This window comes from Ovis aries, chromosome 10, assembly GCF_016772045.2.
Source record: "Ovis aries strain OAR_USU_Benz2616 breed Rambouillet chromosome 10, ARS-UI_Ramb_v3.0, whole genome shotgun sequence".
NCBI lineage: Eukaryota > Metazoa > Chordata > Mammalia > Artiodactyla > Bovidae > Ovis > Ovis aries.
In genome coordinates, this window is record NC_056063.1 from 69145270 (window position 1) to 69169878 (window position 24609).

At 38.4% G+C, this 24609-nt stretch overlaps 1 protein-coding gene across 1 annotated transcript in view; it reads left to right on the plus strand.

The window, feature by feature from the left end:
* Positions 1-24609, plus strand: part of GPC6 (glypican 6) — a 1226659-nt gene that overhangs the window by 844327 nt on the left and 357723 nt on the right. Inside the window, exon 4 of the mRNA XM_004012201.5 lies at positions 1599-1764. Coding sequence (XP_004012250.2) covers positions 1599-1764 — 166 coding nt within the window. The remainder of the gene's footprint in view (positions 1-1598; positions 1765-24609) is intronic.

Sequence of the window (24609 nt, forward strand, 5' to 3'; positions counted from 1 at the left end):
TGGGAGCTCTGTTCTAGTAAACAGAGTCCTTGGCTTTTCATTGGCTGGGTCCTTGTCTCTGCTATCGTTGCAGGTGTGAGAGCTCCCCCTTCTGGACTCCCAACTCTATTTAATTGAGGTTTCTGTCTATTAATTTTTTACAGTGTACACCATAAAATTAATAAAATGTTACAGTAACCAAAATCTTGCATTAGAAACCTCAAATATGGTTTCCAGGCAAAGGATAAAATGATGGAGGTAAGCTATAGTAGTGGAAAATATCCATTTATATGGAAATACCTTTTACTGCACTATCTTTACATTGGCGTCATGCTTTGTCAGTATCTGAAGTCTCTGGGCGTGTAATTGTCACCTGGGGGCCCAGGTCTATCCAATAAGACTCTAATTCTCCAGGAGATCCAAACAATACAGATTAGACTTGTCTTCAGAGCAAGACCACAAGAACAGAAACAGGTTCTTGATTAAAACATCAATGTTATATGAAATGTCCAAAAAATACGTCACAGATGTTTGTATCTGGCTTTCCCAGTGGCTCAATGGTAAAGAATCAGCTTGCAATGCAGGAGACACAGGTTGGATCCCTGGGTCAGGCAGATTCCCTGGAGAAGGAAATGGCAATTCACTCCAGTATTCTTGCCTGGGAAATCCCATGGACAGAGGAGCCTGGCGGGCTATAGTTCCATAGGACTGCAAAGAGTTGGACATGACTTAGTGACTAACAATGTTTGTATCCAGCCATGAAAAAAGGCTTTTTGTAATTTTTTCCTGGTTTTGGTCCATTCCATTTTAAATATTCTGTCCTCTTAAAAGTCAAATTGGAATTTTCAGCGAGTCTAAAAAAGACCTGATTGGTTTAGAATTGATTAACTTAGAACCATTCACTGCTTATCGTATTCAAGGCAAATAGCACTTCATTATAGGTGGATTAGTAGCTCCTCTGAATCGCTGCAAGGATTTCTCTTCATATTCAACCCTGGATCCATCTTCCAAAGTTCCCAGAACTGCAAAGCTTCAGATGCCTGAAGATGATGTCTTGGCAGTTCCAGTGCTTCTCAACAGGCCTGGATCTCAGAAATCCCAGACAAGTTGATATTGATCGTTTTTAAAAAGTTATGTACAAAGGAAGTGTATCTGCCAACCTCCTTTAGAAACAGGGTCAAATAACCAGTTGGAAAATTTTCCAAAGGTGTCACATTAAACTTTAATAATACCTTCATTTTTATGGGGCTGTTAACTTTGGAAATTGCTTTCACATGCATTATCTCATTGCATGTTCTGTTTCATTGAAACAGTGTCTAGGTTTTAGGGCTAAATTGCAATGACATAGATATCAAAATGTTGGCAAGGACAATTCAAGAAAAATGATTATTCTTATGCTGAACAGAAATATTAAAGAGGAATTGACTGACTTCAAGATTAAGTACTGCAAAGGACTGAGATTCTAATGGCTCCTTTAGCCTGCTGCCCAGGTTGAAGGTTTATCAGAGCCATTTCTCTGTTTTGTTTTGTTTTTCATTTTCAAAGAGAAAATGAATCACTTCTTCTTTGTTCCCTTCCATCCTTCTTATTTCTGATTTTTTTTTTCAATAAATCTTTAGGTCAGCCCGACCCCAGGCTGCATCCGTGCCCTCATGAAGATGCTATACTGCGCTTATTGCCGAGGACTCCCCACGGTGAGACCATGCAATAACTACTGCCTCAACGTCATGAAAGGCTGCCTGGCAAATCAAGCCGATCTCGACACCGAGTGGAACCTGTTTATAGGTAAGGAGCATCACCACGGATGCCTGATGGGCGGGTCCAAAGTAGTGATGACTTGTAGAGACTAGGAGGATTAAAACACACACACACACAGAATGTTTAGAAAATCATAAATGTTATTGTGCATTTTTCTTCATTTTTTTAATCCTGAAAAATAAGACTTCTTGTTCTATTGTGACGGACAGTCCTGCTGAAGATAGTATGATCCAGCTGTAGTGCAGTAGCTGATCTGTCTGATGAAGATAGACGTAATCTTGTTGAATTTCTGGGAGCGCCTGTGAGTAAGGGACACATTAGAAAAGAATCTTGTTGTAATAAAAAGCCCACAGTCCTGTCTGTTTCTTATTTGTAGGGTCTCAGTATAATCACAGATATTAGTAAACACTTCCTTCCTTAAACATCGATGGTGAAAATAGCTCAATATTTTTGCTGAAATATGCAGATTTTCTTCCTCAGCCTCCAGAGAAGAATGTTTTCGGCACAGCAGCATGAAACAGCCTTCCCATCTTTAAAAAGGAAGTGGGAGGGAGGTAGGGAGATACAGAGTAGGTCTGTGAATCACTGCTGTGGTCTGAAGATGCAGAAACCACTCAGGAGACTGCACTGCCAAAAGATATTTCCCAAATTGCTATCCAAGGATAAAAGGACAAATTTCATAGGCAGGCTTCTCCCAGGAAAATACGCAGGCCTTGAAAGAGTAAATGTGTTTTCTCCCCCTCTGTCAAATGGCCTTCAAATAAAAGTAGTTTTCAACTGCATTTACTGGCGTTGCATTGTGACAAGCAGAGTGGGGCCAATAACAGTGGCATTCCTCAGCCTCAGAGGGACTTCATCGTTTATGCAACCCTCTAAACTAGAAGGCTTGAGTAAAGTCTTCTGACATCTCAGATTTGGGTAGGAAAAGAAAAAGGTGTATCAGAATGCAAAGAAACCTTAGCAAAAATATGCAGTCAGTCTTGGCAGAAAAACTCATTAGCTAACACACTATTTTGCTTATGAAGGCCAAAGAAAATGGTTGTAAAGTTTTAGAAAGATTTTAGAGTGGGTAGATCCAAATGGAAGTAATCTAACAAAGATCTCAGAAATCATTACAGAGAGAATAAATTGATGTATTCTACTCTTTCTCTTCAGTGGGAGGACAAAATCTATTTGTATAATCTTGAGTTACTTCATTTGAGAAATGAGGGGTTTTTTAAAAAGTTAGTCACTTAGGTACCTTTCTAACTCAAAAAGATGTGATTCTTTGCTAAGATTTTTGTCCTTTGCTAAGATTTTAGAGAGGAGTATGAATTTTTTAGACATGTAAGCCTGAACTTCTAAAATATAAGTTTAGATGAATTTTGGCAAAGACATTCTACCTAAATAATACTAATTTAAAAACACTTGCATCCTTCATTAGCCTACTCAATTCAAAAGAAAAAATAACTCAAATGTAGTATATTGGTATAATCATATTATCACTTACATATGTAAAGCCTAAACTGAAACAACTGTATAAATCATTGAGTGGGAAAAGTAAAACAAATCTGTAAGTTAAATGCAAACTATAAATAAAGAAAGCTTAAGGTTACTACATTAAAGTACTCACAAAGAAATCTAAAAGGATTTACCTGTTAAAAAAGCAGATAAGTCTCATAGCATCATTACTTTCGAATCATAAAAATTATTCATACTGTTGGGTTAAAATTGCCATAATGCATAACGCAGTCAAACTGTTTTGGTCAGCTTGCATTTACTGTGAATGTAGGCATGTGGATTTTGTTAAATAGAGCAGGACATGATCAAAAATTAGAATATGGGCTTGTTAACTTGGAAGAGCAACAGTGACTTGTTGCTTGGCTTTTTTTCTCAGTGTTGTTGGCTGTTTTAACATGAAACAAATCCTTATGCTTCAATCAGCTGGTTTTCCTAGGTGTCAATTTGATGTGAAATGGAATGCCTGGAAAATCATTTGATTAAAAAACTAAAATTTGAACTTAACCTATGATGGGGTTACCTGTGGTGTCTTACCATATGTTTGAAGGGAAGCTGGTGGTTGGGCCTGCATTAATATATTTCATAGCCCTTGCTCCCCTGTATCATTTTTTATTAGTACTAGAGATCGCTAAGAAAATTCTTTCAATTTTCTTACCTGCGGCATTGAGAATTGACCAGCTACATAGACTTATAGGGCAAATTATGTTCTTGCTAATACTTGTCTGGATGTGAGGTGTGAGTTCACCAGCTTATTACATGAATTAGTCAAAGGTGCCAAGTCCATTTTCCACACAGATACATCCAAGATGGCAGTGTTACAGTGTTCACGAATGCAGCAGCAAAGATCAGTGAGCAAATCAGTAATTCAACAAAAATTATATATAATAGCCCTCTCTCTGCTTAGCACCTGCATCCCATCACTCTAGACTTCCAGTGTCTCGTCATCAAACCCTTCATTCCCACTGCTGTCAAGTGCACGTGCTGTCTCTGTCTGCCACATTGATGTCCTGGTTTATACATTTTATCAGTTGTTTTTTTATTACGTGCTCATCTAAACGGTTAACAGTGGCACGCAATCAACCAGCAGTCACAACGAGGACTGAATTGGTGGCACATTCTCATAATCTTTACAATGCCTCGAATTAATTGAAAGTGATTTATAACGATTTAGAATTCAGTTGGTGTCTGCATCATGTCAAAAGAAAGACACTTTGCTGAGAAAGTGAAATGTTTTAAGTGTTCAAGTAAAAACCCCAGTGGTATTCACATTCACTTCTGAAGCTCTGCAGTTGTTGTTTTTTTAAATCCTAGGGAAAAAATCAGGAGTTCTATTTGTGGTATATTTTCATAATTCTTTAGAAATTTTAGCTCTGTTAAAGTAGGGGAGACCCAGCTCTAAAGATTCTTATTAATTAACTATAATTTAAAAAAAAAAACTCTTTTTTTCCTTTTTTAGATAAAGAGGTTTTTTGGGGTTTTTTTTGTTTGTTTGTTTGTTTTTAAGTTGCTGGCAGCTTTGAAGAAGATGCTGCCAGCCCCATTGTAGGGTACTTGAAAGCCTGGGTTTGCCTCTCTCTGGAGGTGCCCGCTGCTGCCTAGAAGCATGAGGGATTCCCCAGTACAAAAGCCCAGGCAGGCTTCAACCTGTATCTCCCACTTGCTGCATCCAAGCCCCCTGCCCCCCTTCCCACCACTCCCAGGAGCAGAAGGATGTGAGTGGCTTTTAGCTGGTTCCCTCTTTGAAACCTGCAGTAGGAGAATAATTTGAGGATATTGACAGTCTCTTTTAGGCACTTACCCCAGGTGTTGCTGTATATTCATACTCAGCTTATTCTAGCCTGGTTTTTAACAGTTGTCTAAATGCAAAAGGGTTTTCTTGAAAAGTGTTTATGTAAATTAAAATTTCCTAGAGGGAAATGGATTGTGGACAGAACGTGCCATTTCGGTAATATCCTGTGGTTCTTTTGAGTGTTTGGCATGGATACCAGCATTCCACAGATAAGAACAGTTCCACTGATGACCAACCGCATTGCAGATTACACCTAGCTGGTGAGCACAGAAGTTAAGGCTGTAGTTACATTATACAGCTACAATAGATCTTGCTTCTATTTTAAAATCTAGGATGTGTGGAACAGCCTCCCCCAAACATCTGGTACCTTCTATAACTGGAGAATAGAATAGATCGTGAGAATTAGGAAAAATAAAAGTTTTGTAGGTAAGGGGAGGCACATGTTGATGAGACTAAAGACGGGATTCCATGTTGTTCTGTACTTTTTTTTTAACACTGAAATGTTGCAGGAGGCTTATTACTATAAATAGAAGGTGAAATTCTCTGTATAGTTCCATGTAGAAGTGAGACCTTACCATGTTTTTTTCCCAACACTGGAGCTTAACTTTTTAGGTTATTCTAGTTTGTAAGATGCTTATAATCTTAACATACTAATTCAACTCATTATATTGAGTAAGCTAGAAACATACTTTTTTGCCCTCAGGCAAAATGCAGTTAAATTAATTATAATCAACTGTGATGAGGTGTTAAAAAAACAGAGGCTCAGGATTCTAAGTGTCTATTACTCAGGAGGACTTAACTTCATCTAGGGGGTCAGAGAAGCCCTAGATTGATAAGTATAGAATAAAGTACTCATTCTGTCACTAAGTATTGAATTATCATTGGTCAAACACAATTGATGTTGAGCAGCCATAATGCGTACAATTGTTACCTTACAGGCTCCAAGTATTAGCAAATGTCTGTGACAATTTCAATAGGTGTAGCATGATCTATCAGTGGTTCTTAAATACTTATTTGGTTAATTTTTGACATGGTTTATGACCCACTCTCACCACCACTGACATGGACTTGAACTGATAAGATTTGGAAGACGTGTATTCATTTTTGTCCAGAAACGGTTGAGTTCCCTGATCTACTGATAACCTCCAATGAGAGAAAGAGACAAAAGAGCAATTTGTATTTAATTTAGGCCTTTAGGACTTGCACTCATAGATCAGACAAACCAATGATATCAAACTCTCTGGGCTTCTTCCTCCTTTCAAACCAGCCAAGTCTCAAGACAGAAAACTGGCGTGACATCAAACGTGAAACCTAAGGTAAATACCACATCTGTGCTAGGCCAAGAGACAATGCAGTGGATACTCTTCATTCATCCTCTGATTCATTCATAAATCCAGCACATGTCTACTATGGACCTTGCTCTGATTTAAGCAAGGGAGTCAAGCCAGTAAAGCCCTGCCTGCTATGAACAGGGCTCAGTACACGTCCATTGAATGGAGTGAATGGAAACAAGTAGGCAGAGCCATGGAAGGGAAAGCAGTCAGAGGCTGTCCTGTGTTACTTTGTAGGTCTACTCGTGTAAGGGAAGTATGACTAATTCAGTCATTTAAAAAGTGCAGATCCCTGGATGAGTGCAGGGATGGCAGAAACAAATCAGGTAATGAGCCTGCTTCTTTCGCTGTGACAGCTGCTATCAAGTTGTAAATTAAAGCCAGGTGCAAGGAAGGTGTGTTAGGTCAGTCAAAGGATATGTGTCAGATTATAAATGGCCACCTGGGGACACAGATGACTTTCGTAGCACCTGCAAGGGTCATTTCATCCTCAAGGTATTTAGTGTATTTGCAACTTGCTATCTGGGGAAAATGTTGCTAGATAAACATGTATCATTTCATATAAATAAACTTGGGTTCACTTTTTATAAAATATATGGACTGTGAGATGTTGCATTTCAGAAGAATATAGAATACACACAAGGAACTATTTCAAGCATTTGTGTAAGATGCTTATCTTTCAGAGATTTTCTTAAGCATGAAATCCTATAATATAAATCTGATACTTTTTTTAGTTTTAAAGAATTCTATAGTAAATATGACTCTGGCTGATGTATATAAATCCCATGTCTCAAAAACCTCTAGACCCTAAACATAGAAAATTATTTCAGGAACTGTAGCTAGCAGCAAACTTCCAAGGCTTCTTCATCTCTGCTTTGTAGAAGACAAGAGCCTATTCAATAACACAGGCCAGAAACACAGCTCTAAAACTGAAGAACAAAAGTCAAGGCAATTATTGTAGAATCTGATCTCACTGTTAGCTACAGAACTTACGTTTGCCCTTGTGCATTCTTAAAAGCACCAAGAAAGATTAAAAAAAAAAAAACAGAATTACTTTATTTTCTATCAGTTGAAATCTAACCCCTCCCAAACCTCTGCCTTCTTTCTTTAGTTATTGATTCAACATTTCTCGTTTCTCGTGGACATTTATCATATGCTGTGTTCTCTCTCTAATGCTGGAAGAATCCATAAGCAGTGCTAACTACTCATTGAGAAAAAAATAAAAGAAAGAAAGAAAACAGTTGGCTGGTACCCAGAAGCCTTTCATGAGCAGCATTTGTTATCGATTTCCTACTTTTGGAGAGTGGTTTCATTCTGAAAACTTCATATGTGAAAATATCGCTCTGTGGCACGATAGGGTTAATGTTTTAAGGGTGGTTTAATGTAGGGGGCAATTCAGCAAACACATGGGGAAGGAGGCATTTCCCAACCTCTGAACACTTACTATTGCTCATCTTGAGGCAGCAACTCAGGGGATTCATGGCACTGCAGTTTCCATTCTGAAAGTCTCAAGCAGACTTTCCCATGGATCAAAGCCGGCAAAGCACGTGAACCTAAAAGTCCTTGGTGTTATAGACAAGGAGTCCTTCTAAGGTATGCATAGGTATTTCCTGGGTCCCCAGCGCCAACTTCTGTTCATCCATCTCTTCCAGTTCCCAAATACTCAACTTCTATACAATTTGTAATTGTACTTACTCCATTTCCCATAAATATGATATTCTAGAGTTTCAAGTTGGAATTCATGGTGCAGTATAATATGACACCACCAATGGCCTGCAACAAAGCATACCAATTTTTGCAAGTACAACATTCTTTAGGATACAAGATGTTCCATTTATAATGGGAAGTTCACTGAAATACCTCTTCTGCCTTATCCTGCTCTCCAGTTTCTATGAGAACCAGGCACAGAAGGATTTAGTTTACCAGGAGCAAGCCAAGCACATCAAAATGATTGAAAGTTTCTACAGAATTGCCTTTGTATTGGCGATTTTACATTTTGCTTTCAATTTACACTTCAATTTCACTGTTTCTTATAGATAAATGGTTTAATTTGACAATTATAGCAGAAAGCACTTGTTTTTAATAATTGACATCTGATTTTAGTAATGTGATAGTTTTCACTGTCATGTTTTCAAGTTCAAGCTACAACACAAGATGTCTGGTTTGGGGCATGCCAAGAGAAAATATTTGATGATTCTTTAGATGGAATTCAACAGATTTCAAGTTAAATAGGTCCCAGAAATGCAGACAAAAATCAAACACTACCATTAGCCCATTGACAGTCTTAGCAATTCCAATTTCAGGAAATAAGAGGACTATGAGGTAGAAAAAAGGATTGTGTTGTACAAACAAGAAATATAAATAGGGCAAAGTTAGTGGATTGTTAAAGACAACATTAAAACACTATTGATGTTATGTATAAAATAGATAACTACTGAGAACTTCATGTATGGCACTGGAAATTCTACTCAAAGCTCTGTGGTGACCTACATGGGAAGGAAATCCACAAAGGAGAGGCTATATATGTGTGTGTATAGCTGATTCACTTTGTTGTATAGTAGAAACTAACACAAAATTGTTAAGAAGCTATACTCTAATAAAAATTAATTTAAAAATTAAAATAACACATGACTGCTTACAAATAGTGACCTTATAACAAGTCCTAGGACCACTGTGACCAAAATCCTTCATGAGGTGAACAATGTAATGAATAAAAGGAGGAGGTGAATAAACTCCTAAAATATGCAAATCCCTTTGAGAGTCTTGATTAATAGGGAAAATGAAAATCTTAATTTTAACCCAAGTAGTAGGTCCTTGTACAATGCTGCCATACTTTATTAAAACATCTTAATAATAGTATTGTTAAACCAGGGTACTTAGACTTCATTTCCCATAAACAAAACATTTATATTAACATAGATATAATTAGATCTTAAGTAGAAATATATTAGGTATAAGTATGTCTTCCAGTTGTTCTAAAAGTTCCTTTAATTCATTATTATCTCAAAAGTAGAGCTACTGAAGTAGTTCCCTGGTGGCCTAGTAGTTAGGATTGATACTTGCACTCTTGTGGCCCAGGTTCCATTCCCAGTCATGTAACTGAGACCCCACAAGCTATGCAGCCAAAATTTAAAAAAAAAAAAAGAGCTGCTAATCATGTCTTAATGTTTACATCACTTTTCCTCAGGATTATTTCTTTAACAATTATGAAGTACCTCAGTTGGTAAAGAATCTGCCTGCAGTGCAGGAGACCTGGGTTCAATCCCTGAGTTGGGATGATCCGCTGGAGAAGGGAAAGGCTACTCACCCCAGTATTCTGGCCTGGAGAATTCCATGGACTGTATAGTCCGTGGCGTGGCAAAAAGTCGGACACAACTGAGCAACTTTCACTTTCATTTTCACAAGCTGTGAAGCCAAAATTAAAAAAAAAAAAAAAAAAAGTGGAGCTGCTAATCACACCTTAATGTTTGTCTTTTTCCCTCAGGCTTATTTCTTTAACAATTATAAAAAACTTTTTGAACTGTTTTCTTTTTATCTTCCTTTCTTTGTGGATTGTTTATCATGAGCAAATACTCCAAGGAGCCAGAGGTGAAGCCAGGTTAGAAGAGACAGCCCTAGGAATTATTCTGATGGTTAAAAACATGTTTTCATTGGTTACTCTGAAAGGGAAATGGGAAAAAAATGTCCTTGGGAGTAATTGAAACTTTTGAGATCCTTCATGGTATATGAAAATTGTGAATTGGCAAGTCACTTAAAAATATTGTGTCTACAGATATGTGGTAAGATAGCCAGGAGAGAATTTAAATTAAAATAGAGCATGAAATATGACTTGTCCTTCAAATAACAGCTTATATATAAATCCCACATAAAAAGATATACCCTTGATTTTTTTTTTCCTTTGCATGGATTTAAACAATTTGCTACACTAAGAGTTTCCTTTACTATAACCCCTGAATAAGTGAAAATTAGAAAGAGAAATGAAAAAATAAACCAGTGAATGTTTGACATTACCCCAAGAAGAGATAAAAGTATCATATTTTTATTCTTTAAAGTGCTGAGATCTTCTAGAAAGATAACACTGATAATTAAATGACAAAAAAAAAAAAAAACAACCCAGACAGTATTCACCTCTAAAATCTCAATGCTCAGGAAATTAACTGATTTAATGAGAGGCCTCAAAATAATATCAAGTGGAATGAATAAGCTAATAGATGTGATAGAGTTTTGGAAGTAGCAACTATCACCTCTTTGGCTGCCAAAGTTGATGTGGCTTTGAGATTGACTGAATCAGAAAATGACTCCTGTCTTACCTCAGCCCTACATCTATCACAAGTAACTTCATACTAGCTTGAAAAAGTCAGGTCTCCCAGAGAAAGCGGAATCGCTCTTCTGTAAGAGAGTTTACTGACCTTAAGAAAGGGAATTTTCTCAGAATCCATGACAATCAGCGGCTGAGGGCAGTTTGGAGTTCTTGATCTTAAAACTTACGCATATGGCTCCTGGTTTTCCAAATTCAAAGTCCTAGGCTTTTCTTTTTAGATGAGTTCTTTATCTTATCATAGTTTTGTGTTCCAAATTCTTCTGGGTTAATATAGTCATAGAAATGTATTCCATAGTCCAAAATCTATGTATAAAACCCAACCAGATGGGGAAACCAAAATCCACAGTAGTCTCAGAGTGTTCAGGAGGAGTAATTCTACAAATACCCTACACGGCACACTTGGAAGGTGTGGATCATGCATAGGAGCTGACGTCTAAAAAGTGATTCCACAAAGTGAGATATATATATATACATGCATCCCTTCATTCATGAGCCTTGTAGTATTTTTTATTGAAATGCTGTGTCTGAATATAAAATATTTGGCAAACTTATGGTAACCCAATATGTGTCTAATACTACCATTTATTGGTTGAGATCCAAATATATACTTATCAAGGGTGTCTATGAGAGGTTGAATGTTGAAGTGTGTCTTGCCACTCACCTACAATTATAGTATCCAATTCTAAAACCATGAGAGAGTTGTAGGAAACTTTCTTCCTCTTTTTGTATGGTTCTTGGTTCCATTTGGAAAATATTACATACATAGCAATAAAAGCTAACAGATATTGGACATTTACTTTCTATCAGGCAATACTGTAATCATTTTACCCTTTTAATCTTTGCAACAACCCTATTAAGTAGTCAATATTATGATTTCCGTTGTACAGATAAGTGACATTTCCAAGGTCATACAACATGTAAGTTGCAACTATCAGGTTTTGGCTTCAGAGCCCAGGTTTTACTGTTTAGGAAGTAACTCTGAGTCTCTGGCTATATGAATTGATGTGGGAAATATTGGGATAATTTGAGTATTTACTATAGTGAGCACTGTCCAATAGAATTTTTTTGCATCAATAGAAATAGTCTATGTCTGAGCTGCCCAACATAGTAGCTAGCCATATGTACCTACTAAGCACTGTAACTATGTCTAATGAGACTGATCAATTGAATTTGTATTTTATTTTGATTAATTTAAGTTCAGCCACATGTAGCTTTTGAGCACTTAAAATGTGACTAATACATCTGAGGAACTCAATTTGTCATTTCATTAATTTAATTAATTTAATCACTATAAATGGGTAATGGTTATGCTATTGGACACGTTTAGACCATTGAAATATCTATAATTTCCATCATATAGCTCAGCTTCTGAATACATCTAATTCTCTTCAAAGAAGTGTGCAATTAGATGCCTTTTTTGTGCTTAGATCAAGGCTGGGCATATCAGTTCAGTTCAGTTCAGTCGCTCAGTTGTGTCCGACTCTTTGCGACCCCATGCATCGCAGCACACCAGGCCTCCCTGTCCATCACCAATTCCCAGAGTTCACTCAGACTCGCGTCCATTGAGTCCGTGATGCCATCCAGCCATCTCATCCTCGGTTGTCCCCTTCTTCTCCTGCCCCCAATCCCTCCCAGCATGAAAGTCTTTTCCAATGAGTCAACTCTTCGCATGAGGTGGCCAAAGTACTGCAGTTTCAGCTTTAGCATCATTCCTTCCAAAGAAATTCCAGGGTTGATCTCCTTCAGAATGGACTGGTTGGATCTCCTTGCAGTCCAAGGGACTCTCAAGAGTCTTCTCCAACACCACAGTTCAAAAGCATCAATTCTTCGGCGCTCAGCCTTCTTCACAGTCCAACTCTCATATCCATACATGACTACTGGAAAAACTGATGGACTGGGCATGTGGTAGATACAAAAGAAACAAAAGCTATATTCCCCATTCCTGAGAAATTCTAATTTTCCAAAGAGATGCCATGTATGCTTTCAAAGTGGGAGTTTAATTAAGTGCGTAGTTATGAGCAATAGTCCTTGAATCACTACATGAGTTTGAATCCTGTCTCCATGTATATTATTACCTGTGACTTGAAGAACATTATTTAACCGTCATAAATCTCCAGGTGTTTTCTCATCAATAAACTGGAGATAATAGAACCCACCTCTTAGCTTTGTGAGAATGAAGCTAGATAATGCATCTGAAGGATCAGACATGTCCACAAAGGTAGGACTGAAGGAGAAGCCATGTGGGTTTCCCTTGAGGTGAATAACCTATGAAGGTATGAGCAGAAAATAGAAAGCAGCAGAGTAGGCAACGAGATAGAAGATCAAGGTAAGTCAGTCCACTATGTACCAACCTTCAAGTTGCAAACTTTCAAAGGTGAGAACATCCATTTCATCAGTGTCAGGTGTGAGTGAAATGGCAGCTTGCCCTCCATCTCCTGCTGCTGACCACCCTTCAGTTCCCACCTTTTCACCATCCTCCAGTCAGTAACTCTTCTTGCTTCTTCACTCGATGCCAGCCCCAGTATGCCAGCAGCTGTATTGTACTACTGTACTTTTGAAGGTACTGTACTGTAAGATTTAAAATGTCCTCTCTACTTTTGTTTGTGTTTTATGTATTATTTGTGTTAAAAGTATTATAAATCTATTACAGTATAGTACTTTATAGCCAGTTGTGTTAGTTGGATACTTAGGCTAACTTTGTTGGACTTACAAACAGGATTTGTGAACATGCTGTTAGAACAGAACTTGTTCATATGTAGGGGGCTTGCTATACTAGAAGCTTGCAAACAAAAGAGATAACCAGGGCAGGCAGGCCAAAAAACAGAGGAAAAATGGTAAGAGGATACTTAATCAGAAAGAATCAAAGTGGACAAGATTAGAGAAAGTGCACTTCATCACACAAGCTTCTTCTTACCCTGTTTCTGGATTTTCCTTAGCTCCTGGGAGGCAGAGTCCATCCCAGCAGAGAGGACCTTGCTCTTGCTCAGGTGAATAAGAATCTGGTGACACTAAGATGGAAAAAGAGTGGTACAGAGATAAGAATAAGCATGATGTGCTTAAGTGCTTGTGAAGAAACCAGGCAAGCTGATATAGACATACTTGCTGGCTATACTGGAAGGTGGGATTGGTCAGGCCTGGATGGCTGAAGCTTTGAAAGCCAGTCAAATACTTGACTTTCTTTTGACTTGTAGGCAATGACAAGTCACAGGACACTTTTATCCAAGGAATAGCAGGGTCTAAGCAATAATTTGGCATCTGAGTAAAGGATGGATTCAGATGAATGAGACCAGTGGTAGTGAGACAATCACTGAAATGGGGTATAGAAGGAGAAAGGAAGACAGTGCTAATGATAGAAGTGAAAGTAAGAATTTATAGGACTTCATGTCTAAATATAGGCAACTAAAGAGAGGGTAAAGAAAGAAACACATCAGATCTGACTAAGACAAACACATGAAAGAAAGATGATACTATGGGCCAATAGAAAAGCTACTTGGAATATGACAAGCATGGATTTCTTCCATCTCTTTAGCCTTGCTGGACTTGAGAAACAGTGGTACCCAAAATAGGAATGTCCCATTGGATGCTGAAAATAGTAGTGTTTTGTGTTCTTTGAATAGGAGGCAAGGATGCCAAGAACCATTGGAGGGTTTCCACTCCAGATGATTCTGTAGCCAACTTCTCTACTAAACTCCATCAGATTGTTCCCAGAATCCCCTCTCCTGGGCACCACACAGGTGCCTACCTGTTCTTCCCCTCTGAAATTATGCTCTCTTTACCTCTAAATGTTAAACATTTAACAGCCTGCTCATCAATATGAATTCTCAGAATGAGTCTTTATCTGTACATACTCTGTGACCTCTTTAATTGTAGTTAGAATGAGAGCTGTGCAAATATGACAATGCTTAACAGAATGTTACAATGAAGACTTGCCTTGATCGGTTCCCAAGGTACGTGTGCAGGCTAAGTTATGTCCAACTCTTTGCAACCCTATGGACTGCAGTCTGCCAGGCTCCTCTGTCCATGGGATTCTCCAGACAAGAATACTAGAGTGGGTCACCTTGCCCTCCTCCAGGGGATCTTCCCAACCCAGGGATTGAACTCACATCTCTTATGTCTCTTGCATTGGCAGGCAGGTTCTTTACCATTAGTGCCACCTGGGAAGCCCCAAGATACATTTTCTCATTATTCAGGATCCCTTTGATGGTCATACTTATCACATACACAGTGAGATTTTATAATGGCAGTCAACCCAAGAGTAAATTCATATTCTATTGACTTCGGCTTTTGCTTTTCTTAGCATATGAAAACTAGGGTCGCCTAGTGTTTAGGTCACCGCCAAGTTCTGAATTTCATGTTGAAGCGTGAAATTCATTAATTTTACCAAAAGCTTGCCCCTAGGGCATTCATTTCTTTCACTGGCAAGAATGCCCTGTGTTAGAAAACAACCCCTTACTTCATTGCATACCTTATAGCACAGCTGTCACCAATGAAAACAACATGTAAGGACCAATGTAATCTATTAATGAGTTTCTGAACATGGAGTCCATCCAAGGAGCAAGACAAACACACACAATGCAGCTTTTGCAATGCAGCATTGGAAGGAGCAGTGAGGTGGTTTTTTGTTTTTTTGTTTTTTTTTTTTTAATCTCATATTGCCAAGTTACTGATTTAAGAATGCCCTAGAGTATAAATTATTTCGCCAAACCTCCCTAGTGACTTTTGTCGAATGCCTTCTGCTTAGCCCATTAAAGGTGAAAACCATGAAATATTATTTGATTTGTAACCCAAGAAAATGCCTTAAAACCACCTGTCCCTCTTTGGAAAGCTGCCAGAATAAAGTGAGAGGAAAGGTTGAGCCTGAGAACAATAATTGGAGGTTGCAGCATGTGGCTCCGATCAAAGGTTGAGCCCATGGCTGTATGCAGGCTTCCAGTCTCTTTGGAAGGATTTCTATTTATTTTTCATAACCCACATAGGAATCCTGGGTTTTGAGGTCAACGTTTCAAACAGTTTAATAGTGGCCATACAACATTTAAAAAAAAATAAAACCTGACAATGAATTGTGCTGAATTGTTATTATGTTTTCCTTTGAATTTGATTTGGAGAGGTTAGTTTCAGGATGCATTTAATTTCCATGTGGAATTGGTAGATATTAAATTCCACTTTTCCTGAGTGCCTTGGGTTTTTTTTTTTTAATCATTTCAATTCTGCTGTGTCATCTATGGATTCCTATCCATTTAATTGGTGATCACTGGCTTCAGATTGCTTGTGTTCATCACAAACTTATTAAATCAACCATTAAAGTATAAGATAAGAAAAGCTGAATTTAAAGCTACATCCAAGCATTTTTTAAGATGCAGAAACTTACAGTTTGGAAAAGCAAAATCATAAAGTTTAAGGCAAATTGATTATAAGATAAAAACCAAATTTTTTATGTGAAACTTCTTAATCTGACAGAGAAGCATGAGAGATGCTATAGCAGTTCAGGAACATGCCTGTGATCCTGCCGATTAACTGTGTCTATTTATACAGGAATGCAGCAGTAATCTGTACTAATTATTACCTTCTAGAAGGTATCTAGCAGCTTATTTAAGATTTAGGCTTTCCTTTTTATTAAGCACTTATTGTCTGTCAGGTAATGTTCTAGCTGATATTTTTATGCTTTAACAAATGAGTCATAATTAGTGCATCGCTTTTGCTTAGAGTGTTTCTCTATTTCATTTAAGTATCTTTACATTCTCCTGAACACACAGAACTCTTTCTTTGTTGATCATGTAAAGAGACACTTGAGTCTAAGCCTTTAGTTGAATGAATAAAATTACAAATTAGAGGAGATTACTTACAAGGAGATTAATATATGTATATGCATTAAGCTTAACAAGTGGGTTTTATATACTAGGAACTATGGTGAAGAAATGGCTTTACAAATGTTTTTTCTCTGGCCTTGATCTGCCTGAAATCAAATTATTTTTTAATATTTATTTTGAAATAATCTTTAACTTACAAAATGTCACAAAAATAGTACAGCTCACATATACCCTTTATTCATCTTATCCTAATGTCTCAGTTCAGTTCAGTTTAGTTGCTCAGTCACGTCCTACTCTTTGCGACCGCAGGACTGCAGCACGCCAGGCTTCCCTGTCCATCACCAACTCCCGGAGCTTACTCAAGCTCATGTTTATTGAGTCGGTGATGCCATCCAACCATCTCATCCTCTGTCATCCCATTTTCCTCCTGCCTTCAATCCTTCCCAGCATCAGGGTCTTTTCAAATGAGTCAGCTTTTCGTATCAAGTGGCCAAAGTATTGGGGTTTCAGCTTCAGCATCAGTCCCTCCAATGAATATTTAGGACTGATTTCCTTTAGGATGGACTGATTGGATCTCCTTGCAGTCCAAGGGACTCTCAGAAGTCTTCTCCAACACCACAGTTCAAAAGCATGAACTCTTCGGTGCTCAGCTTTCTTCACAGTCCAACTCTCACATCCATACATGACTACTGGAAAAACTATAGCTTTGACTAGATGGACCTTTGTTGGCAAAGTAATGACAAAGTAATCCTAATGTTAACAACATACTTGTATAACAATATAGTACAACAGTTAGAACCAGGAAATTACCACTGATACTATAACCAAACTGCAGACCTCATTCTAATTCCACAAGTTTATCTTTTCCATGTTCCAGATCTCAATTCAGGGTCCCACATGCATTTAGATGTCTTGTCTCCTCATTCTCCCGCAAATCTGTGACAGCTGTCAACTTTGCTTGTCTTTTATCATCCTGACACTTTCATTGAGGACCAGTAGTTATTGAGCAGATTTATTCTCAAATAATATTTTTTTAATGTTGGGGAAACATTTTTATTGTTTCCTAAACCCTCATAATGTGTCTGGACTTCATCACAAATGTTTTCCCGTAGTAGGATTCTGAGAAATAAGTAGGAGCATATGAAGAGTACTGTAATTACTACAATTATGGAAAAGTAATTTACTGGCTATATAAATTGAGCAGATTTCAAATAGAGTAGATCGGCCATAAAAAGTGAGCAGGATATTGAAAATAAATATTTTGGGAGCTGGGAAATCGCTGCTTAAATGTACATACCAAATGTAAATGTTTTGCTAACATTTATATAATTTAGTTTCTTAAAACTAAAACCAAGAATTTTTTTTAATTTAAAAAAATCAAGTAGATGCTAAGATGATCAAGTATTGGCAGACATCATTCTTCCTCTTGTCCATCTGGTAGATGGCCCTAAAAATTTTTCATTTTTTGATAACTTGGTTAAAATTAAGTAAAAAAAAAAAAGCAGAATTCTTTCTAAATTTGTATTAGTTAAAGCCCATTTAGGAATGAATCATTGTGGAAAGTGGTGAAATATTTAAAAGAGGTAGGAAACACGATAGAGGGAAAGATCACAGAATCTGATCGACCTAAGGTAAAGCCCCAACTCAGCCACTTGTTAGTTGTCTAGAAATCAGCAGCCTCCAACAGTCACAAGTTCTTGTGTTAAAACCAGATGTTTTTCTAAGAAATTAGCCCTATCCTCAGGTATGCCCTCTATCAATGCCATGTTCCCATCTGCTCAAGCAAAACCTCCTGTGGGGCCTGTAAGTTTCAGAAGAGGATGTCAGAAACACGAATTTCCTGTATTAACAACAGCAAGTTCTTTTCCATTGTTTTATTTAATCATCAAAACAGTCCTAACAGACAGGTGAAATTATTGTTCCCTTTTTATAAAGCACGAAAGCGAGCCTCAGAGAACTCCAGGTCACATTGCCCTGAAGTGGTGGAACCAGGGTGCCAGGCCAGGTTTGTCGGAAGCAAAGCCTGTGTTTTTAACTGGTAGTCTGTTTCAGGGAGGTTTGCTGCTGTCCATGGGGTCGCAGAGAGTCAGACAAGACTGGGCGACTACGCAGGAACAACTATGCCACTCACCCAGAGGAGTGCCAGAGAAAACAGATCTGCTGTCAATCACAGACCTAGAATACCTGGTCCCTACAGCCATCCATAGCAATCACGACGAACTCACTTCTTAATTTGGTTTTTGAACAAAAAATAACGTTAATAAAATATTGCACATGACCACTTAATCTTTCAGCTTGGGTAAGGTATTCTTCTAAATTATAAGGCTGACACTGGGTTGGGCTATATCACTTTTAATGCTTGTGGAATTGTTTCTATGTAACTATACTTACAACCTGATCAGCAGTCTGCAGTAAAGGTGTTATAAGAACCATTTGACAAATACTGTTTGATTGCACTTGTACAAGATACCTGCTGCTAAGTCACTTCAGTCGTGTCCAACTCTGTGCGACCCCATAGACGGCAGCCCACCAGGCTCCCCTGTCCCTGGGATTCTCCAGGCAAGAACACTGGAGTGGGTTGCCATTTCCTTCTCCAATGCATGAAAGTGAAAAGTTACAGGGAAATCGCTCAGTCGTGTCCGACCCTCAGTGATCCCATGGTCTGCAGCCTTCCAGGCTCCTCCGTCCATGAAATTTTCCAGGCAAGAATACTGGAGTGGGTTGCCATTGCCTTCTCCAACAAGATACCTAGAATAGTCAAATTCATAGAGTCAGAAAGCACACTGGTAGATGCCAGGGGCCCACAGGTGATGGGAGTGAGAGGTAGGCAAGGAGGGGGGATAGGGAGCTGATGTTTAACGAGAACAGTGTTTCAGTTTAGGAAGGTGAAAAAGTCAGGAGATGGATGATGGTGAGAATTGCACAACAATGTAAATGTACTTAGTGCCGCTAAACTGGGCAATGAAATATGGGTTAAAATAGTATGTTTTATATTATGTGACTTTTGCTTCCCTTGGGACAGCTGGTAAAGAATCTGCCTGCAAAGCGGGAGATCTTGGTTTGATCCTTGGGTTGGGAAGATCCCCTGCAGAAAGGAACAGCTACCCACTCCAGTATTCTGGCCTGGAGAATTCCATGGATTGTATAGTACATGGGGTTGCAAAGAGTTGGACACGACTGAGTGACTTTCGCAATTAAAAAAAAAAAAAAAACATTAAAAAAGAACCATCTGGATTGAGCTCACTACTGAACTGAAAGTGCAGATGTCCTGGGAACAGCATCCCACTCTTTCATGCAGGGTCCCCTTTAATGGATTCAAACAATGAGGCAAATCTAGTTCCTAAACGGCTAGTTTAATTTCATCTGTTGGAAAATGTAATTATCATGAACAGTCATTTCCCCCTCATTCCTTTGACCCATCAACTGTCAGAGCAGCCCACCTGTATTTCATGTAACATGAAAGTTTTATTATTACATCATATCCTTGGAGTCACCTCATTTTTTTTAACTTTTTGGACTTCTGTTTTATTTATGTTCTTTTCCTGTGTTTCTGTGTCAATATGCAGTTTACATCCAGTTTTCAATGAGGTTAATTTTAAATAAACCTACTCTCCTTTCCCTTGGGCAAGTTGCTTAAGCTTTCTGAATCTTGGTCTCATTAGTTATGCTGCTGCTGCTAAGTCGCTTCAGTTGTGTCCGACTCTGTGCAACCCCATAGACGGCAGCCCACCAAGCTTCCCTGTCCTTGGGATTCTCCAGGCAAGAACACTGGAGTGGGTTGCCATTTTCTTCTCCAATGCATGAAAATGAAAAGTGAAAGTGAAGTCGCTCAGTCGTCCCCGACTCTTAGAGACCCCATGGACTGCAGCCTGCCAGGCTCCTCCGTCCATGGATTTTCCAGGCAAGAGTACTGGAGTGGGATGCCATTGCCTTCTCCACATTAGTTACGAGATGCCATCTTTTCTTAGATGTCAGGATAAAAGTAGTGTGTGCGAAGTATGTAATATAATGCAACTTGGTGATAAAGAGGAATTATAGACTGCCAACCCTAAGAAGTTGAAGGACTGTATTTCTTCAAACAAGTTTAAAGGTGAGAAAGGAACTTAAAATCTGTAGTCATATTTGGGAAAATAGAATTCTGAATTAGATTATTATTAATCTATTGGAAGAATGTTAATAATCACAAAAGTCTGATCAGGAGCCCAAACACAAGTTCCTTTATTTCTGAGTACCCTTGCTTCCCCTGGTGGCTCAGATGGTAAAGAATCTGCCTGCAATGCAGGAGACCTGAGTTCAGTCCCTGGTTCTATCCCTAGAGAAGGTAATGGCTACCAACTCCAGTATTCTTGCCTGGAGAATTCCATGGACAGAGTAGCCTGGCTGGCTACAGACCATGGGTTGCAGAGTCAGACAGGACTGAGTGACTAACACTTTCACCTTCACCCAATAGACACACCTTGGTATGCCACTGAGTATTGTTAAAATTGGTGTTATTCTTGGATAAGATTAAGGGATTTAACAAATGGGGAAGCAATGCTAAGAACTGCTAAATGCCACAAATTGCCAAATGACAAATAAGCAATAAAATATTACTGAAATATTTGAATACATTGCTTCCCATAGTGCCCATTCTGAGATATGGGCAAATGCGACACAGTAGGATCTCAGCCTGTTAGTCCAAGGCTGTGTGTTGAATACACTGTGTAGAGAATAAACTCACCACCTTACAATCAGTAATACCCTTTTTTGCTTTCTATTCAGTATTCTTTTGTTTTGCTTACCCAGGAAGTAACATGAAAGTGATTAGACCAGTATTCCCAGATCTTTCACGTACAAAAACCAAATAGTGTGGACAAAAAAATTGCATAAAAAATATCGAGGATCTTAGTGATTCTTCTAAACCAAATAACATGAAGCGTGTTTCAAAGTAATATGAGTTGAGAAATTTCCATTTAAATTTGCAAGTGTTGCTGGACATATGCCAATGTGGTAACTACAAATACTGTTTATAATACAGAAAACTGTTTTGCAAGGTGTAATTGGTCTTTGCCAAAAAGATTTAATCAGCATTACTTGAAGGACTCTTTAAAGTATCATACCAGACGCCAGTAAAATATAAACCCAGCACATTTATAGAACATTTTGTTTACCGACGTTTCTTCACTGAATTCTCAACCAGTCAAGAAACTAATGGAGCCTCTGAGTTTAAGTGTTTGGCCAAATCACACGACATCTGACTCCAAATCCACAGTTCACAGATTAGTTAAAGTATTTTTGAAATAAATATTTATTTCACAGATTTATTTGCAATACAAAGGGAAGTAACACTGTTGAGAAATACTTTAAATTTTTCTTCTGGAAAAGTTGGCAATTTTTTTAAACTCATGGTTAAAAAAAAAAATTCACAAGTAGATATGAACAAGTTGTTTCGAGTCCTCAGCAGGAACGGAAGAAAGATACAGTGCCATGGGAAAACATGAAAACTATTAACAAGTGGAAAAGGAAAAGATGAGAAGCTTTTCACACCTTTGGACTTTAGAATATTACAAGGGCCTGGGATAAGAAAAACAGATAGCACTGAGTGAAAGAAAGGATGGTTATAAATATATTTTTGCAAACCTGGGAAGAGCCATAAGAATGAAATGGTTGTGTCAAAAATAGCAGTTGATTAAGAAATGGTGTTTTTTTCCATAGTTCTAAAAGCAGAGAAATCAGAAACCAGTAAATGAAGTTAGTGTTGGGTGACATAGGAAAACTTGCAAGAAAAAAGAAGAAAGGGAAGACATTGAGAGTGAGCAGTGAGTGCCCTTTGCTTTCTCTCTGAGGACTATTTACCCATCAGCTTCCCAACTAATTATTAATTTACTAAAGCCTCTTTAGCCATTTCCTCTGTGCTTGGCACTGGGCTGGGCGCTATGGGACCAAGGGAAAAAAATGAAACAAACAAAACCCAGAAATCACAGTATCAGGGATCTCAGGGCTTTGCAGAGGGCTGGATAAACGATGCCGGTCAGGTCTCTCCCAAGAGGAAGGGTCTGTTCCTGCAGCACGTTGTTCGGCTGAGCAGGAGACAGCAGGGAGAAGACACTGAGCATGTTCTTAAAACACCTCCTGACCTCTCACCTACTGCTGTCACTCTCACCACCCTCCAACCCTGAACCCGATGTCCTTTACCATGCACGTTCTAAGTTTGGACCTTCTCTGGTTGATATTTCCTCTGTGTCTCTGATTTTCTGCTCCCCTCTGCTACATATATCACATATATATAGATATAGATTATAAATCTATCTATCTATCTATATATTTGCTGTCATCACTGTGGTCTCCCGTCACTGACCCTAGCAGAGTACTCGCCATGTCATGGATTGATTAATTCATACCTATGAACAGTCATTTACTGATTTAAGCACGGCTTGTGCAGGTTGAGGAAATCAAAGACATCCTGTGAAGACTTAGAGAATGAACTTATGGTTACCAGAGGGGAAGGGTGCTGGGAAGGGATAGTTAAAGATTTGGGGATAGACATGTAGGCACTGCTATTATTTAAAGTGGATAACCAACAGGCACCTACTGTATAGCACAGGGAACTCTGTTCACTGTTAAGTGGCAGCCTGGATGCGAGGGGAATTTAGGGGAGGATGGATACATGTATATGTACGGCTGAGTCCCTTAGCAGTCCACCTGAAATGATCACAACATTGCTCATCGGCTATACTCCAATGTAAAATAAAAAGTTTAATAAAAGAAAGATATCCTGTGATGATGACCTGCAATTTGTGTATGATACTTGGGATCTGGCTGAGGCAAACAACACTATGAGAGCCATGTCCAGCTCTCTTTCAACACACAGTCCTCCTCGCTGTTCCTCAAAACCACCAGGTATACTCTCACCTCAGGACCCCCACTCCTTTTCCTGTACTGTTCTTCCTGCAGATAATCACACAGCAGGCCCCCTCTAAATACACCTTCTCAGAAAGGCTTTCCCTTGTCACTTGGCTTAACATTTTAACCATGTTCCTTCCGACCATTCATATTCTTCTTCTCTCCTTAATCTATCACAGTGTATTGTACAGATCTGTTTGTCTGGTTAGGTGTCTTTGGTCTATCTCAGCAACTAGGGAACTTTGTTTTGTTTCCCTGTGTTTTCAGTGTCATTCCCAGCAAAAATTCCTGGCATGTAGTAGATGCTGAATAAATCATTGTTAAATAAATTAATGCATCATAGAGTACTGTTAGCATCTATTTTCTCCTCCATACTGTGGATTGTATAACACTTGCCCTGCCTACATGACAGATCACTGTCAAAATCAGATGAAATTATAGATGTGTGTATGTGTTTGAAAAACCATAGTGCTTTCCATGATACAGTATTAACAGTAGTAGTGGTACCATTATCATCAATATCAAGGTTATTTTCTACTCTCATTGATTGCCTAGAAGGTTTCTAGCTGTTCTCTTGGCATCATTGTATATTGGTCTAGAAGGTACAACCATCACATAATGAGACTGTCAGTAGCAGAAGCTTACCTGTGAAGGAGGTAGAAATAACATGCCCCAACCAGCAATTGTTACTCTGGAACCAATGCTAAGCCCCCATGATGGCCTTCAGAAAGCAACATGACGTTTCTACTCTCCTCATCTGCTCAGAAAGTCAATATGCAACCCAACCAGCACCACAAATGTTATTCATAACCAGCCAGGAACTAGTAGTTTTGTAAATATATCCTATTGGTCACAAGTTGAGCCAGGTAAATGTAATATCCATAGTAGACAATCCACTACAGGCATATGAGAAGTACTGTCTTCATTGATTGAAGGCAAGAAGTATTTATTTCAATGACATGAAAGTTCTGATCCAAACAGGTGATATATAAACTGTCTAGATTTAGCCCTAGTTTCTGAAAGTTTTCTGAAGGACTTAAAGCTCAAGGACTTAATGAGGGAATATTACTGGATTGATTACTCTGCCTTAATAATTAGGAGGTCTTAATAAGCTGCTTACAGCTTGTGAAATAGGATTGTTGAAACAGCCATGCTTATTGTGGGCTAATAAAGTTGAAGTGTCAAGTTTTCTAATGCATTGTAATCTCAGCACAACCCAACTCTTTAAACCTATCTATTATC